Source organism: Macrotis lagotis, chromosome 6, assembly GCF_037893015.1.
Source record: "Macrotis lagotis isolate mMagLag1 chromosome 6, bilby.v1.9.chrom.fasta, whole genome shotgun sequence".
NCBI classification, from domain to species: Eukaryota; Metazoa; Chordata; class Mammalia; order Peramelemorphia; family Peramelidae; genus Macrotis; species Macrotis lagotis.
In genome coordinates this window covers 58,353,378-58,372,052 of record NC_133663.1, presented here as the reverse complement: position 1 = coordinate 58,372,052, position 18,675 = coordinate 58,353,378, and the positions used below count along the sequence as shown (strand labels likewise).

The 18,675-nt window shown below is 35.8% G+C and overlaps 1 protein-coding gene across 2 annotated transcripts in view; it reads right to left on the bottom strand.

The window, feature by feature from the left end:
- TM4SF20 (transmembrane 4 L six family member 20) overlaps nt 1-18,675 on the bottom strand; it is an 80,224-nt gene that overhangs the window by 8,778 nt on the left and 52,771 nt on the right. The window contains exon 1 of one of the 2 annotated variants that reach the window (XM_074191242.1): nt 13,282-13,458. The exons of the other annotated variant lie outside the window; for it this stretch is intronic. Within the exon in view, the coding sequence (XP_074047343.1) occupies nt 13,282-13,458 (177 nt within the window). Of the gene's footprint in view, nt 1-13,281; nt 13,459-18,675 lie in introns of those variants that run through there. 2 annotated transcript variants of the gene reach the window in all.

Genomic DNA, 18,675 nt, shown 5'->3' with positions numbered 1-18,675 from the left:
ATTTGTTTGTCTTTATTAAGACCAAATACTGCAAGGTTTTTCTTAGCAATTAAATATAACATCTGCCAAGCTGGCAGATATTCTAACAGTACCTGAGACATAAAAATCAAAGCTCTGAAACTGCTTCCTTAATCTCAAAGACAGTGCCTAAAGCACTCATCTTTCTTATTCCTGCCTTGTACTATTACCTTATTTCATTCTCAACCATCCTAAAATTCCTCCTTGTACTTCCTTTTGTGAACAGTGAATTTTGCCCTTTTAAAAAACAAATATAAATAGATGTAGATAGATATAATTGATTTATTTTACTTGGTCTTTAAGAACAGAATTAAGGAATTGGTAGAAAAATTATAGTCACCTTTCAGATGGACACAAAGAAAACTTTCTTTTAATCAGAATAAATTAACAATTGTAAAAAGTGAAGCCCAACTTTATGGGAGTCCTATTTGTAAAAGATGAACCTTTTATTTAAAAACAGATAAAGATCTGAATGCAAAACTGTCAGTTTAAGAATTGCTTGTCTTCCAAATCCCATCAAAATTGCACCTACTTGGAAGGGAGGATTCCCTTGCTTTGTGTAGGTCTTTAGCATAATTGATAGGGTAGGGTGATCCCTTTACTGAGTCACCCCTGCCCTATTCTGAGTTGATTGGACAAAACAGAATGACTTTTCAGATTCTGCCTTATGATAGTCAAAACCTATAAAAACTCAGCTCAGGACTCTATTTTTGGGAATTTGGTTCTCTAGCTAGACCTTCTATATATGACTGCATAATCAGCAAACAAATATCAATAAAGGTGTATCTTAAGCTAATTCTGTTTTTCTCTTAAGGCGAAACTCTGGATTTGTCCCTTATTAAGACAAGTTCCAAAGTTAACATATATTTAACTCTTTTGGTGCTTAAATTTTTTTTTTTCCTTTTGTCCCAACATTGAATATTTTGGGCCATATTTGGGTCAAAATACAAATTTCACAAGGGATCAATTATAGTTGTAGTTTGTATTGGTTTCTTCCTAACTAATCTATAAATGAATCTAAAACAATAAAATTATTATTTTTATTAATAAAACTTGCAGAAAGCAAGTATTTTTTCATCTTAATGTGTTCCCTCACAGAAAGAGTTTATTATTTTTAAAGTCAAAATTCACGGAGGACCCTTCCTTACTTCTTAGCACTTTTAATCCATCAATGGAAAATAGCAAATGAACTAATGGCAAACACAATTTCCATTTTCTTGCATCCTATGTCAACTAAAATTTGACTTTTGCTTGTTTGACAAGTCTGACAGTATTTGGTTTTGTCTAGAATACTTAACAGCACTCTTTCCAGAACAGCAGAATATATCATGTTGATATAGTCACAAATATAGTTTTCCTTTTTTCCCTTGAGACACAGCAAAGTAGTAACCTTTAGACATCACTCACAGCCTCTCCTCCTACTACTCTGCACTGGAACTAAATGAGACACCCCATCTCCATCTCTTGAGTATTTTCAGTGACTGGCACCAAATTTGGAAAGCTCTTCCTCCACATCTCTGCTGCCCAGCTTCTTTCAAGTCCAAGCTAAACCCCTCTCTCCTTTCTATGGGAGGCTTTTTCTGATCCCTTTTAATTCTAGTGCTTTCTCTTTGTTGATTATCTCCAATTATTCTAAGTATAGCTTATTTTGTACAAAGTTGTGTGTATGATGTCTCCCCCATAAGACTGAAGTAGGGGAAATATTGGACAGAATTATGTTTTATATTTATTAATCTGTATCCTCTATCCTGACCATATATTTCCCTTACCCCCATCCCATTTTTTAAGTTATTGAGACTGTGGTCTATGAACTTTTCATACCTTACCCTTCCCTGGGAAGAACTCCTTCAGATACAAAAGCCCTATCAACCTCAAAGAATGAAGTCTTTGACCTACCACCCTTCATCTACATATTCCTAACTACCTCAATCTCTGCTTTCTGAGTTACCCACCCAGACCTGTATCTCCCTAGGTCCTTCTTAAAAAGTTCACTTACTTCTCAGTTGAGTTGCTCATCCTCCTTTGGAGGACCCCAGTCTGGGGGTCTATAATTCCCTGTATAACCTCTTGCTCCTAGACTTTTCTTACCACTCATCCTTTCATGTAGGTTTAGATTGGTTAGATCACTTAGGGATCAGTGGTTTCCTGCTTTTACATTGGTCTTTCTTTCTCTTTAGTTCTGTTAACTACAGAAATACTTAAAAAAAAACTTTTTTTGTTCCCTAAAATTCCTTCTGGAACATTGTAATCCTAACAGCAACATGGAAGTGAAGATCAACCTTAATGGACTTGCTTGTACCAACAGGACAACCATCAGGCACAAATTTGGGATGTATGAGAATGCCATCTGTATCCTAAGGAAGAACTGTGGAATTTGAACAAAGACCAAAGATATTACCTTTAATTTAAAAACAAAAGTTATCCTATTATGTAATTCTGCTATATCTCATACTTTATGTTTCTTCCTTAAGGATATGATTTCTTTCTCATTGCATTCAACTTAGATCAATGCATACCATAGAAATAATGTAAAGACTAACAAACTGCCTTGTGCGTGTGTGTTGGGAGGGAGCAAGATTAGGGGGAAAATTGTAAAATTCAAAATAAATAAAATCTTTCAAAAAATACAATAAAATTCCTTCTGGGTCAAAGTCAGCCTTTACATAAATTCTTTCATGAATTTTAATTATTATTGTAAGTACTTATCATGTTGACTTTTAAAATTGTCTTAAAATATTTATTATTTGATATCTGATTTTGAAGTATTTCTATTAGTTAAAAACTGTTATTAAGTATAAATTTACTTATATAAAGTAGTCCATTGTTTTTTACATGTACTTTTCTGAAGCTAAAATCTTAAGATATTTTTAATACAGGAGGTTGTGGGAAATATGAAAGTATATGATGATTAATTTCCTATTCAGAAGCTCAGCTAAGGTACATGACTAATAAGTGCATAATTAATTTTACTCAGTAATTGTGGTTTCCATAAGAACATAGGGTCATGTCTGTTAAAGATTTCGATAAGTAATTCAGTAATTAAAAGTATAAGTTAATGTTTTACCTAAAATATAATTATATGATATATTACATAATAATATTAAATGCATTATTTTCTATTAATAACTCTAATCTGGAAAGTGATCTGATTTTCCAAATTGCTCATCAAAACCCCGCAATAATATACTTGGATCTATATAAGAACCATGATTTAGTTTATGATAGGCAATTATATCTTTCGATGTGTCTATTTTCTAGATCAAGAAGTATTTGATGAGTGAAAACCCACTTTGTATCCAGCACTATGAGAGTTATAGAAGTGTCTGAAATAGTCCAAGAGCTGAAAAAAATTATAGTCTTTCTGGGGAGGCAAGTTTTATACATGAAAAATACATGGCATAATTAGATTCTATAGGCATCAAGATCGCACTGCTTTGGATAGAGTGCTAGGCCTGGAATTCTGAGTTCGAATGTGTCCCCAGGACAATCACTAGCTGTGAGACCCTGGCAAGTCACTGAACTCTGCCTCAGTTTCCTCATCTGTAAAATGAGCTGGAGAAAGAAATGGCAAACCATTCCTGGATCTTTGCCAAGAAAAACCCCCAAAGTGGGTCATGAAGAATCAAATAGGACTAAAATGACAGAACATTAGATTCCATATGATGATTAAATGCTAGATTTTCTTGTTTACAGTGCCTTACATGTGGTAGACATTTAATAAATGTGTCTGTATAGTAATGTTATATTTTCTAATGCTCTATAGAAGAGAAAAATCAGTGTGTATTGGATTATGGTTCTCATGTCAGAATAAAGTACAAACGATTTAAATATGCACATGCTGCTCCATCTCCCTATTCCAAATTTTTTCATAGATGCCTCCATCTTTAGAATTCAGTTCCTCCTCATCTTTGTCTCCTGACTCGCTTCTCCTCCTTCAAATCTCAGTTACAAGAAGCCTTTCTCAGTTCTTAATCTTAGTGTCTGTTCTCTGAAACCACTCCCCACTTTATCCTGTCTGTAGCTTGTTGGCACATAATTTGCATGTTATCATTCTCCCATTAAATTATGAGCTCCTTGAGAACAGGGATTGTTTTTTCTGTTTTTGTTATTTTGCTTTTCTTTGTATTCCCATTAACTTAGCACAAAGTCATATAGTAGAGACTTAATAAATTCTAGTTAACTGATTCTTACTTTCCATGCTACTCAGGTGTGTGTATGTGAATTTGTGTGTGTGTGCATACATATATATATATATATATATATATATATATATATATATATGTATTTGTGTGTGTGTGTATTTATAATTTTGATTTTCCATTTGTTTTACAGACTCCTTTAATCTCAAGAGTTAGAAAAAATTTCAAGGGATCACCGTGTCCAATTTAGATCTGGGTATCTCTGATGATAGAGAACCTATGGTAGCTCAGTATACCTCTGGAGAACTCTGTTAGGATTTTTTTTTTGGTTGTGATAATGAAATGTAGTCTCTTTGCTTAGCTCTCTTCTTCCTCAGACAAAATCCAAACCTACTTTCACGTTGTTGGCAAATAGCCTAACAAATCTTTTTTCCATGCCATATTCTCAACAATTTTTCTTCTTGAGGTCAAACGCATATTCCCAGTTTCTTCAACCCTGTTCTTGTGTGGAATACTTATGGTTGTCATTCTGACTAGGTATGTTTCAATCCATCATAGTGACCACTAGAATTTGTTAGACAAGATGGGCACACAGTGGATATTTGTCAAAGAGCTCTTCATATTTCTGGGTTCATCCCTTCTAGGCTTCCTTTGTCTTTGTCTCCTAATCTATCCTTTATCTTTCTGCCACCCAACTGTCACTCAATTGCCCCAAACCCTTTATTAGCTAATAACATTTAAACCTCTTAGCCTAGCATTTAAGGTACTTCAGAAATTGGCAGGATCTTATTTTTTCAAACCTACTTACAAACTTATTCTGCCAGTAAAAAGTGACAATTCACCATTCTACACATACTTCTTATATGTATCCTCTTCTCTGTTCATGTTATTCTCTGTCTGACATGTTCTCTGACATTTTGAAATCCTACCTAACCTCTAAAGTTCATTTTTTTTCAACAAGACTTGAGTGTCCATTATGAGTTGGACATTGCTCTAAATGTCAGGGATACTAAGATGGTGCTATGCTTTTTTTTAATACATTCTGAAAATAAACTTGCATCATGTTTTCAGAAGGTGTCCCTATCCTGATTTATAGGGAATTATTAATTCATTTCAAAAAGCATTTTCTGAATAGTTTACATGTAAAAAACCACTATGAAATAAAAAGCTAAAAAGACACAAATACCTTTAACTCAAGGAGCTTACATTCTACTGGTGAGGTACATGTGCACAGAGAAATAGATATAATTGAGTAGAAAGGGAGCACTACTGGTGAAGATCAGGGATTCTTGGAGGAAGTCATATGAAACCTGAACTTTGAAAGAAAATCACACTCTGAAGAGATGAGGGGTGTTTGTATTCCAGGTTTGTAGGAGAGTATATTTAAATTCATGGTAGTGTGAGATGAAATGTTAAATTTGGGGGAACAGCTAGAGGTCCAAGTTTTATGGGCTGAACAAATTCTGGAACTCAGAGCCTTTTCAACTTAAAGATTAGATTAGAATGGATTTATGATGAAGACCTTTTTGAAGACTTTGAAAGAATGAACCTTATTTTTGTAATATTATGAAAAACTTTCATCAGTCTACTCATCTTGGAGAAATCTTCCTGAAATAGAAATATCACTATCCAGTTCTCAGGACCAGGAAAATAGAGTTTAAGGCTCATGATATTTGTATTCTGCTGCTACTATTGTTGTTGCTGTTGTTTGTCCTTGTTCTCAAAGAGGATTGTGACATCAGGGAGGTAATGCCATGACATTCAAGTGACTTGGATTTAAGTGAGGGAGGACCATGCAAAACCTCCAACCTCACTTGTTCTCACAATTACTTCTTTGTCATAAGCTCCAATCTAATATTTTGATATTTATGTACAAAACACGTAATGTGCCCTGACTTTGAAACCATCAGTTAATTTTTATTAGCAATAAATTATTCTAAATTCATCCTAGAGTCTAGATATCTCACGCACAGTTGTCGGCAGAGCTACGTTTACAAGCTGGCATTTACGAGTCTTTTTTTCAAAGGTCATCTGTCATTTTATCTCCACTGGCTAAATTATAATCACAAAGCATCTAGGAATGTGAAGAGCAGAAAGATTAATGCCTATAGAGTAGTGAGGAAAATAACCTTGGCTTTCTGTTCTACATTCCAGTGATGAAGAAGTAGGGGCAATCCCCCCCCTAAAAGATTTGCAGGGAAAAGAACGGGAAATGTAACATGATAGGGAGAGAGAAGGCACAAAGAGGTTTCTTGAGGCTAGGATAAACCAGAGCATATTTGTAGGCAATAGGGGAGAGAATGAAGCTGAAAATGAGGGAAGTAATAGAGAAGACAAGCTTCCGGAGCAGATCAAAGGCAAAAGGAAAAGAGTTATTCATAGAAAAGACTCAGGGACCTCTTTCTTAGAGATTGGAAGAAAGGATGAGAGGGTGAGTAGAGATGCAAGGAGGCTTTGAGGGATTGAGTATGAAGGAAGAAGGCCTCAGTTTTCAATGATGCCTCAGTGATGACTTCCATTTTCTTAGTAAATCAGGAGGTTAGGCCAGTCACTAGTGGTGAGGGGAAAGGGTAACAGAAGGCTATAAGAAAAATAATGTATAGAATAATCACGCCACAGAGTGGGACTGTTGTTTGTTCTTCTTTCTTGTAGAGGACCATGATGTAAGGGAGGTAATGCCGTGACATGCAAGTGAACTGAATTTAAGTGGGGGGGGGGGGCAGCAGCTAGGTGGCACAGTGGATAAAGCACTGGCCCTGGAGTCAAGAGGATTTAAGTGAGGAAGGGCTGTGCAAAGTTGCCAGCCTCACTTCTCCAGGGTCATCTGGGTCTGGTAACCAGATATGAATCAGGACAACTGGATATGAGCTAGAGAATAATTCAAGGAAAAAATAATGTGGCAACATGTCCACTTGAGATTAGATGACAAGAATTTTTAGTGACCCCAAATACTATGGTGACTTTCTCCAACAGTGTGATGGAATGTGAATGGTTCTGGGCAAGGAGGTCAAAGATGGAGGCAAGGAGTCAAAGATAGTTGGATTTTTAATTATCTATTAGTTCCTGACTAGGAAAGAAATAAAGTGAGACCAGTATAAGGTGGTAGTAAATTGCTATAGAGAAAAATTAAGTTTTGCAAGAGTGAAGCAGAAGAGAGTTGGAAGGACTAAGAAAATATTCAAAGATTCAAAAGATGAAGATGACAGTTATAGGGAGAATGAGATCTAAGAACTTGCTATCTCTCTGGTAACTGAGGTAGAACAAAAATGTAAGTCATAAGAGCCAAAAATCAATGAACAGGAAGAGCAGGTGACACAGTGGATAGACCCAGGAGTCAGGAGGACCTGAGTTCAAATTTGATCTCAGACACTTTACTCTTACTAGCTGGGTGACCTTGGGCAAGTCACTTAAGCTTGCTTGTCTTGAATCCAGGGCCATCTCCAATTGTCCTGATCCATATCTGGCTATTGGACCCAGATTGCTCTGGAGGAGGAAGTGAGGCTGGTGACTTAGCAAAATGCCCCCCCCACCCTGAGTCAAATCCAATTCACTTCCTTGCCATGGCAAACCTCCCCTGATGTCATGGCCTTCTTTGAGAACAAAGGACAAGCATCATCATTCATCATCATCATCATCATCATGTAAACATATTTATGAAAGGATTGAGTTAGAAAGACTGAATCAGATACCAAATTCCTTGAGAGAACTAAGTTGGTTTGGAGGCCATAGGCTATTACATGATGTTGATGAGCAGCAAGAAGGGAGGATCTAACTGAATGGAAAAACAAGGCAAAATTTTAAAAAATTTGAGTGATTGTAGCAAAGAGAAGATCTGGAAATAGTGAAAAATATGCCAGTTTCTTTCCAGAACTGGAGAGGATGACCTGGGTTATAATATATTCTGATGAAGCTGGCGCTCTGTGAGCTTAAGAAGATGGAAAGAACATGAAAAGAAGAGGTCAAGGATGAATCAAAGTCTATTAATAATATAAGAGGGCTTCCAGAGGGCAAGATAAAAAAGGAGGTCAGAGGTAAGAATGGGAGCAGGGAATCCAACCCTTGGCACAGTACTTGATGCATAGTAACTATTTCATGAATACTTCTGATTCACTGACAATTTTAGAATTGAGCTAAATATAGATGAGAATATAGTGTTCCCAGGATTTGGGAAAGGAGGATATGGAAATGTGTGACCCACAGGAATGGGAGAGTTCCAGTTGGTTGGAGCTTAATCTTTCCAGGGTTCTATGATGGTAGATAACCTATGATGATATTGCGTAGCATTGGTATAGGGACCTGGAGGCAAAGTCTAGGTCAATTGACCAGGGATGAGGCACATACAAACTATATCCAACATGTGAAATATGCAACCTGCTTTGTACTAGTCTTATTTTCTGAGGCCAAGATCCCTGACCATCTTTAAGGCTTTGCCTGAAGTTTCATCCCTATAGGACCTATCTGTGGTGTTGACTTTGGTAAAAGGAGAAATTGTAGACTTGTATACTACATTGATCTGACTGCTTCTGAAGTATTACATTCAGTTCTGGGCACCATATTTTAGGAAGGACATTACTGAATTAGAATGCATTCAGAAAAAAGGTGACTAAAAGAATAAGACCATGCACCATGAGGACTATTTGAAAGAATTGATAATGTTTAGCTTGATGAAAAGATGGCGTGATGATGGTCTTTCAAGTACTTGAAGTGTTGTCACTATTTTTTATTTCTTCTTCTTGAGCTCAGAGAACAATTAGGGGAAGTTATAAAGAGGCAAATTTCAGCATAAGGTAAAGAAAAATGTCCAATTAATGAGTAGCATTGAGAGATAGTTGATTAATTATCATTTGAGGTCTTCAAATGCAGGTTTGCATGACCACTTGTCAGGGATGTTGCAGCCCCAACTATAATTTAAATAATCTCTTTGGATCTTCTGGATTAAGAAATTAAGGAATTCTAATTGTATGTCTAGTGGGAGATGAGGTTGGAATTTGAATCTATTAACAACTCTGTTGTTGTTCAGCCTTTCAATAGTTTCCTACTCTTCTTGGCCCCATTTGGAGTTTTCTTGGCAGACTTGAGTGGTTTGCCATTTCCATCTCCACTTCATTTTATAGATGAGGAATTGAAAAGGGTTCAGGCAAACAGAGTTTGCCCAGAGTCATGCAGCTAGTGACTTTCTGAGACCAGACTTGAACTCAGGAAGATGTCCAGGCTCCCTACTCTATCACCACCTAGCTGCCAGTAATAAACCTAGAAAATGATTAAAGCAAATGTTATCCCCATGATTAAAGGACCTTAATTCTGTTAAATTTTCCATTTAAAGAAACTTTTTTTAAAAAGTTGCCCTGGATTGGGGAGAGAGGGAAGAAGGAAAATACAGCTCTTTTTGAGTTTTTATTTCAGTGTTTATTTCTGAGGCAGTTTGTGACTAGTGCTGTATGCCTGTGGGCTAAATTGTTGCTAAGGGGATCTTTTCAACAAGTAAAGTTGAGTTTTATGTGCCCATTAGTTTAACAGAGTGTACTCAGCATCAGTTTCTGAACTGAAGTTTTCTATATCACTGAGATGGAAAGAAAACCTTCTATGCCTAGAAAGAATAGACTTGGGGGACTTTATGGCTCACACTGGTACCATGTCATTAAGTAATTATTACCTTCTGCTTTGTCCATATGGTAGAAGAGTTGGGGTGGGGTTTTTTGGTTGTTGGGTTTATTTCTTTTTTAATTTTTTTGCAGATCTGAAGACATATTAGTTAGCCCTTAAGCTCAGAGTCCAAGAAAGGTGTTAGCATGGATAGAAAGGTCACCTGCAGTTATGATTGTACAAGACTTCTGAAGGGAATTGTGATGCTAAATTGAGGTAATAGCACTTCATAAACCCAAGGAACCTGATTCATAAGCATGAAACAAATTAATCAAAGTCTGAGACCAAAATTAGACTAAGCTGTAACTTGTAAGAGTTAATGATTAGTGAATGAAATATATCATTGTACCTTGGACTTCTCATTAAAAAGTTAGCTGTACATTTGGTTTCTTAAACAAGATTATAAAATATACCAAAGGCTATAAAAACTGTGCATATCCTTTGACCCAGTAATACCATTACTAGGACTGTATTCTAGAGATAAAAATAAACAAATCGAGGGACTTATTGATATGAAATTATTTAGAGCAGTTCTTTTTGTGGTGACAAGGATCTGGAAATTTAGAGGTTGCCCATCTGTTGAATGGATGAAGGAGTTATGGTATATAATGGTGTTGGAATACTTATTGTGTTATAAGAAATGACAAACAGGAAGGTTTCAGAAAAACCTGACAAGACTTATATGTACTCATGTGAAATGAAGTGAAAAGAACCAGGAGGCCATTATACAAAATAACAGTAGTAGCATAAGGATGAGCAGCTGTGAAAGACAGTGATTCAAGGCAATCATTCAAGACCATTCCAAAGGACTCATGATGAAAAATGCTATCCACCTCCAGAAAGAGAACTGATGAATTCTGAGTACAGATTAAAGCATACTTTTTTCACTTCTTTTAAAAGAATTTTATTTTGTTTGTTTCCTTTACAACATGGATAATAAGGAAATAAGTTTTAAATGACTTCACATTTATAATCAATAATAAAAAGTTTGCCTTCTTGAAGGGGGGGAAGGTGGGAAGGAGAGAGGGAATCTAGAACTCAAAAAATTTTTTTAAATAGTTAAAAATGTTACATTTACATATATATACATACAAATACATACATATATTTACATGTATATAACAAAGAATAAATGAATTTTAAAAAATTTATATTTAATCAGGAATAGCAAAATAAACTAAAATAATAAATTAAAAATTGGGGGAAATAAAAATGATGACAAAAGAAAGATCAAGTTTAAAAATGATTTAAAAAAAGAGAAAGGTTGATTATATCTTCATTCTAAGATATCAATAATGTCAATGGAAAAAGACTAAAGGTTTCAAATATCACTGTCACATTAAAGTCAATGTACTCTAATTTCAATCATGGTAGCTAAGAAGGAACTAAAAAAGCCTGCTCACCTGATGCTAGACATGAAATCTGATGCTAAAATCAGGTGAGACTTAAGTCAAATGGCAATCTAGTCCCAATCCCTTTATTTTATATATGTAATGCTAGGGTGCCCCTGGCTTCTTCTGTTCTTATTAAGTCAAGCACCCGAATTATATAGCAAAATAACAGGTCCAATTTATAATCTGATGGGTAGACTAAAGTCTTTGGTTGGTATTGATTTTGTTTTTGAGAGTGCAATTATGAAACATATGAATGACTCATGACTGTGCTGACAGACCAACAGCACATGGACATGCAGATAGAGTAGATGGAGTGAGATCAAAACAGAAACTCAACTACAGACTGGGGCTTTGACTTGTCCAACTTGTGTTGGAAAGAGTGTCCTCATGATGCAAGCCAATAGACACAAGGAAATATACTTGCCAGGATTGACCTCAGGTGATTATATGGGTTAAAACTAGTTTTTTGGGGTCACAGTTCATAACAGAATAATGATAGACACTGAAAAATAGGTGCCTAGGAATGGGAATAGGGATGATTCAACTGGTGATTATTTCTGTACTCTTTTTACCCCAGTCCTAAAATCATATAATACTTTCTTACTTCAAGAGAATCATGAAAATCCTACCAATCTATGTGGATCTAGGCTATTCTTCTACCTAGAAAATGTGTTATATAGGAATAAGAAAAATACAGTTCAGAGAAGAAAATTACTTACTCAAGGGCACATAAGGTAATAAACAGCAGAACCCAAGGTAATAAATAGTAGGGACAAAATTTGAACTCAGGTCCTCTGACTTTATATCCAGGGCTCCTTCTGGACCAAATGATCAAAGTTAGATAGAATTTATATTCCTCTCAATGTCTTTGTAGACTCAGATATCCATATAAACTAAAATTTCTCGTGTGTCCTGGGTTGTATGGAAAATGAATGATATTCTCTGACCATTTCTGGTCATGTGAGAACTTTGGGGCTGCTTCTCATCATTTTGGGGACTGCTGAAAAGATTTGGAGTTTTAGAATGATATGTAAAATCCTGAGAGGTCTCCTGGTCAACCAGATAACAGGGTAGGGTACAACATCTATTAAAAGAAACTGCTTCTGGTTTGACCTCTTTGACTACAACTCTCCTAATAAAATGTGAATCCAGTGAGAGTCAGAGGAAAGACAGCATCATTTTCTATCTCAGTATCATGGTATCTACTGCCAAAGAACCTCCTATGATGCCGAATGTGACTTGTGATTGTAGGATGAAAATGGAAACAAGAGCTTCATTACTCTATTTCAAATAATACTATTTGAGACCAACCATGATTCCAGAATCAACCCCAGACCAAATCAACAAGCATTCATTAAACCCTGTGGAAGGATCAATGATGAAGCCTGCTGCCACCTCCCCACCTCCCAGTAGACCATAGGATTCAGAACAACATATTTATCTTTTGGCCATGGCCAATACAAGGATTCATTTGGTCTTACTGTGAATATTTGTTACAAAGGATTTGATTTTCTTTTTTCCCCCAATGGAGAGGATGAGAAGGGAAGAAAATCAATTTTTCTTCATTGAAAAAATAAAATATAATTTTAAAAAACTCATTGACCATTCAGTATATATAGCATATATAACATATATAACATATAGCATATAATGCATATAGCATTCTTCTCAGCAAGGAATTTGGATGAAGTTCCAGATTTATGATGTCATGATCCAAATTTAAATAGTTTTGGTTTTCCAATCAATGTTCTTCCTTTCTCACCATTATAAATTCAGTGTCCTTACTTATGCTCACCCAAAGAGACTTTAGGATTTGGGGAGGACTAGGGTTCATAGTGTAACCCTTGATTCTTGTTTTTAAAATCAAACATCGTTATCAAACTGATAGGTGTGGAGTAATTAAAAATTTTGGAAAACCTGATCATTCAACTATGAACCCCTTTAAGATGGGGACTGTCTTTCCCTTACTTTATATCCTCAAAGCTTACCACAATCTATGGCATGCAGTACATACTTTATAAATGCCAACAACCCTGTGAGATAGATCACTTGGGAATTATTCATTCCATTTTAAAGATAGTACTCACCAGCACACCTGCTCCTATGATTCCAGGGTACCACCACTCATAGCACGATATGGGGTTTTGTTCATCTTGTTGAAACTTGTAAAAAGCTAGTGGTGTTATGTTGAGAACCACTGCCAACAGCAACAGAACCATCAAGCTAAATCCATTGCAGGACGTATAGCCTTCACAGCAAGTCATTTTTCCCACCTGGTTCAAATGAGCTCAGTCTAGTAATAATGTGGCAATGTTTAGTGAACACCTGTCTGTCCTCACCTTTTTATCCTGTATTTCCTAGTTAAAGGTACAGGAAATATGAATTACGTAAAATAATTCAAAGTCCACTGAGTTTTGGTGAAATGATTCAACCATTCCAGAAAGCAACTTGGAACTCTGCCCAAGGGTTATAAATTGTGCATACCCTTTGATCCACCTATACTACTTCTATGTCTATAACTCAAAGACATCCCAAAAAAGGGGGATAGGACCTATTTGAACAAAACTATAGTAGAATTTTTTTGTGGTAACAAAGAATTGGAAATCAAAGGGATGTCCATCAGTTGGGAAAATAACTAAATAATCTGATATGTGATTGTAATAAAATATTATTGTGTTAAAAAAACACAGGATGCTTTCATAAAAACCAGAAAAAACTTAGATGAACTGATGCATAGTGAAGTGAACAGAACCAGAAGAATGTTGTTCACAGTAATAGAAATATTGTTCAATCAAGAACTGTGAATGACTTAGCTATTCTAGTAATACGATGATCAAGATGATCCCAAAGGACTAATGCTGAAACATACTATCTATCTCCAGAGAAAGACCTGATAATGATTAAATACAAAATAAAGTATGATATTTTTCACTTTTTTTGTTTGAGTCTTCTTGTACAAAATGACTAATTTAGAAATGTTTTACAAAATTGTTCATGTATACTCTACATCTGATTGCTTGCTGTCTCAGGGAGGAAGAAGGGGAGGGGAGGAAAGAAGGGATAAAATTTGGAACTCAAAACTTCAAGCAAAAATGTTTTAAAAAATTTTTGTTTGTAGATCAATATTACATACAATAAAGGGAAGAGAGAATGATTAACAAATGGAAGGGGTGGGAATTAGACAGAGGAAAACATAGTTCCCTTGTAACAAATGTTGACATTACAGAGAAACATCAAAGAAACTAAATGTTGGTCCTAGGACATTTTCTTATCTTGGAGATACTTATAAAATATTGCTAAGAAACTAAGAGTATCTCCATAACCTGTGGTTTATTTTATTTTCTATATTTACCACCTCCAGTTAGTTGATATCCTTAATATCTTTGATCCAGAAGGCTTGCTAGTGAAATATATTAAAAGTTTCTTAAAAAAGGTGAGAAATAATTTCTAGAAGGAAAAAAACCTACAAATCTATTCAATCCTAATGGGCATTTATTAAGTTCTTCTGCTCAAAGCTGACATGTTACCTGACTCCCATCAGCAGAACTGATTGACACTTGTGTAATTTTCTGATATATTCTAATCTGTCTATATTATCCAAATTCTGTTCAATGTTTTGCTTGGATAAATGGATTTCCTTGCTATCTGCTGTTTTTGATGGTCTTTGGATATCTCCTTACGTACATGTTCATTGATGCTGGACTAGAGATTCATCTTAAGCTCGCCATTTATAAATACAACACCTTAAGAAGAACATGGGGAGCTTAAGAGGCATCTAGTGGACAGAGAGATGACTTCCATAGAAAGACCTTGGTTCAGGTACCATCCCTGGCTATGAGGTACTCAACTGATCATTTAGCCTTTAGGGGTTTGAAGGGTTTCAGTCTTTCTAAGACTCAAAATGGTCAAAAGTGCAACAAAAAAATTAATGGGACAAGATTACTTATCTGGGATTCTCCTCTATTACTAAAATGGGAAGTCCAATCTATATGTATTCCTAGTAGTCCTCACGATTTAAATGTACACTGTGGCAAAATCTTTGATAAAATAAGCATTACCCAGAATTCTCCCTTTGGTTGCTACACTGACCTTTACTTCTTGAAGGCAGGTAGAGTTCATTTCACCTATCCCCCAGAGTTCTCCAGTACATTTAAAGGTATTAGGGGAGGGAGGCATGTAGGATCTCTGCCATTGGTTCCATCTCTAATTAAAAAGATGGTTTCACATCACCCCAGTTCCATTTAGTCAACAATCAGACCAGATTTTACAAAGGAGTGTTTACTTCAAAAGGTTTAATTACAACTATATAGATTTTTCTGCCCTAACATATGGGGCTTAATATTTCCTCCTTCACTACTTCAGTCTCTGGGGAGGAGAAGGGGATTAGGTTCTTGATTCAATTTCTGTAGAAGACATTCCCAGTTCCAAGTCCAAAATGGTCCTTGAGTTCAACTCACAGGCATTCTGGCCTCTCTAGGCTTCCCTGCCAGACTGACTGACTGACTGCAACATCCCTCCTGAAATCCTGGCTCCAAAGTCACCATGGCTTGAACTAAGTACAGTGGAAATTACTGCTGGAATCTGTAACTGAAAATAAGAGCAGAGACTGTAGAGGGCTTTGAGATAAGACAAATCAGAGGGTGGGATGGGGAAAAGATTCCCTCCAAGTTTGCTTCCATTTCTAAACTATGACTCAGCTGGAGGTATCAGGAAATGTAAAGACAAATCCCAGTCTGGCCAGTTTTAAAGACATAGCCAACTGAGGGAAATTATATATGTTTAATCTCATTCTAGGAAAATATAGATTTACAGGGCCTCTCCATGGAAGTAATGCTCTAATCCAGGACAAGCCCCTTACAAGCAAATGCTAATTTTCATTTTTAGATCTGTTTATAGATATATTTGTTTTGTGTAAACTCTGACAAGACACATCTCAGTTTCCCTTTTTGTAAGGATAAGATTCCTTTTATCTCTAATAATCTGTGATTCTTTGAATCTGGTTCAAGTAAAAATCACCCCCACAATGAATAATGCAGATAGCAGCTAGCTGCTTTAGAATAACCAGGACTAAATTCATTCCACACCAAAAGTTATCTGGATAGTATTGCTATTGTCCATTCAGGAATAATACATGGACTTCCAAAGGTAAATAATAAGAAAATAAAGCAAATGGGAAAAGGTGAGGTAGACAAAATAGTTTCCTGTTTTGTTTCTAAACAAGATGATGGTGGGGGTATTAGAGTTGTTAAAATGTTACATGAACTTTCAGATAAGATTTCTATATTATGAGTTTATTTAACTTTTTCTCTGTTATGAGACCTCTCACAAAGTGGAAGTAAAAAGACAATGAAGGTCAAAAGCAAAAGCTGAATCTGGGTCCTCTAAATCCAGCCATTACTTTTCCCATTGTATACTGCCTCCTAGGCCTAAGATGACCTTAGAAGCAATTTCCACTTCTGAAATATTATTCTCCCATAAATCCCTTCAACATTGTAGTGGAAAGAAAGAAGTGTAAGCATTCAAAAACTAAAAGCTCTCTTCTATTCTCAACCATGCATCCCCACCCCGGCCCCCCAAGAAACCACATTCAGTCAGGGGGAGAGAGAGTCTAAGGGCTCTCAGGTACTTTACTATTCTAGCTTAGACTTACAAGGAGAAAAAGACTCAACATTCAAATCTTGGGACAAGGACTACCAAAAATAGCAACAATAGATAATTCCAGGAAGTCTGGACTATTAGATCATATTTGTCCTAAAATGTCTCCGTAACACAAACTGTATAAAATGTAATTAAATTTCCTGACTAAGCTTGGACCTGGTCAGAGGTGATAAAGATAGTAGTGTAGTAGCAGGAAGAAAAAAATGGACTATGACCCTAGAGAAATCCAGACCAACCAACCGAGACCTCCAGATATCATGATGTTCTTTTCTTCCTTGTAGAACTTCCTTTTTAAGATTCTTCCCCCCTCCCCCAAGCCTTTCCTGATCTCTCTGCATTTTCCTTCCTCAAATAATCACTAGACTAGTTATCTGTTTACATCCTTTTTCCTCAAGAGTAGAATGCAAATTCTTTTAAGGGACAGTTTGTATATTGTCTCTGAGGCCTTGAATACATTAGACTCTTAAAAATGACTTCCAGAATTCAGTTTAATGAGATGGGCACCCAAAATTCCAAAGGATTGTTGATGAAGCATCTCCTGACTAAAAGGTGATGGGCTCCAAAAGTAGAATGGAATAATAGAAATAGAAATAGCAATAATGGGACTTGTCAAATGTATGTATTATTTACCTGGACTATGTTTGCCACAAGGATTATTTTTTCTTTTTTATCTGAAGGGGAGAGGATAACTATAGCTTATATTATTGGGAAAATGAAGAAAAAGAAGAGAGGATCAGTGAAACTTTGTTTTTTAATGCTCAAAAGGAAACTTAAGCAGGACAGCTTTGAAAATAACATGGTGGGGGTGGCTAGGTGGTACAGTGGATAGAGCACCGGCCCTGGAGTCAGGAGGACCTGAGTTCAAATGTGACCTCAGAGATTTAATAATGATCTAGCTGTGTGGCCTTGGGCAGGCCACTTAACCCCATTGCCTTGCAAAAAAAACCTAAAAAAAAAAAACCATGTTGAATTTATTATATAAATTCCCTTTTGAATAAAAAAAAAGCTACATATGATAGAGATTTGAGGTTTCACATAAAATAAATTTTACTATTCTTTGTATATGAAAATAATTAATTTTGTGTGTAAGTTCATTTTTTTTTAATTTAAAGAAATGTTTATTGGATTGGATTTGAGGGAACAAGCTCTCTCAGAATGGGCAAATCTTTTAGGCAATTCTAAACCATGTCTAAGTCTATCAGTCTAAAAGGCAAGTTTGTCACATCTTTAGAAAAAAGAAGAAATTTTACTGTTTCCCAAGTTTCTTTGAGTTGGGTACACTATTAAGAGTAAAAGGCTGGTATTTCTTAAAAATCCTCTATCAGTCTCACAGAAGATAGTAAAGGATGGATCAAAAGAAAGTTAGTGACAACTTTTTAGGACATCTGATACATTATGCTATTATGGGCAGGTCCCTACTGCTACACATCTGGCTCACAAAGACTTACATTGTTTATGTATTTATCAGATGACAGTTCTGCTTCTCCATTCCTATGTAACACTCAATAGTTTCCTGACTGATAAACACACCTTTAACATGACTTCACATTATATGGAATTCCCAACAGAGATAATTGTTAGAGTGGTTGCTTCTAAACTAGCTATTATTTCCTCCTAAAGGTAAACAATGTTTAGATAAATGGATAAATAGATAAAAACTCGCTTTTTACATACCATTCAGTAGAAATATGGCAGCAACGGGAACCTACCAGCTCTTTTCTCATCTTTTTTTTTTTTTTTTTTTGCAAGGCAAATGGGGTTAAGTGGCCTGCCCAAGGCCACACAGCTAGGTCATTATTAAGTGTCTGAGACTGGATTTGAAC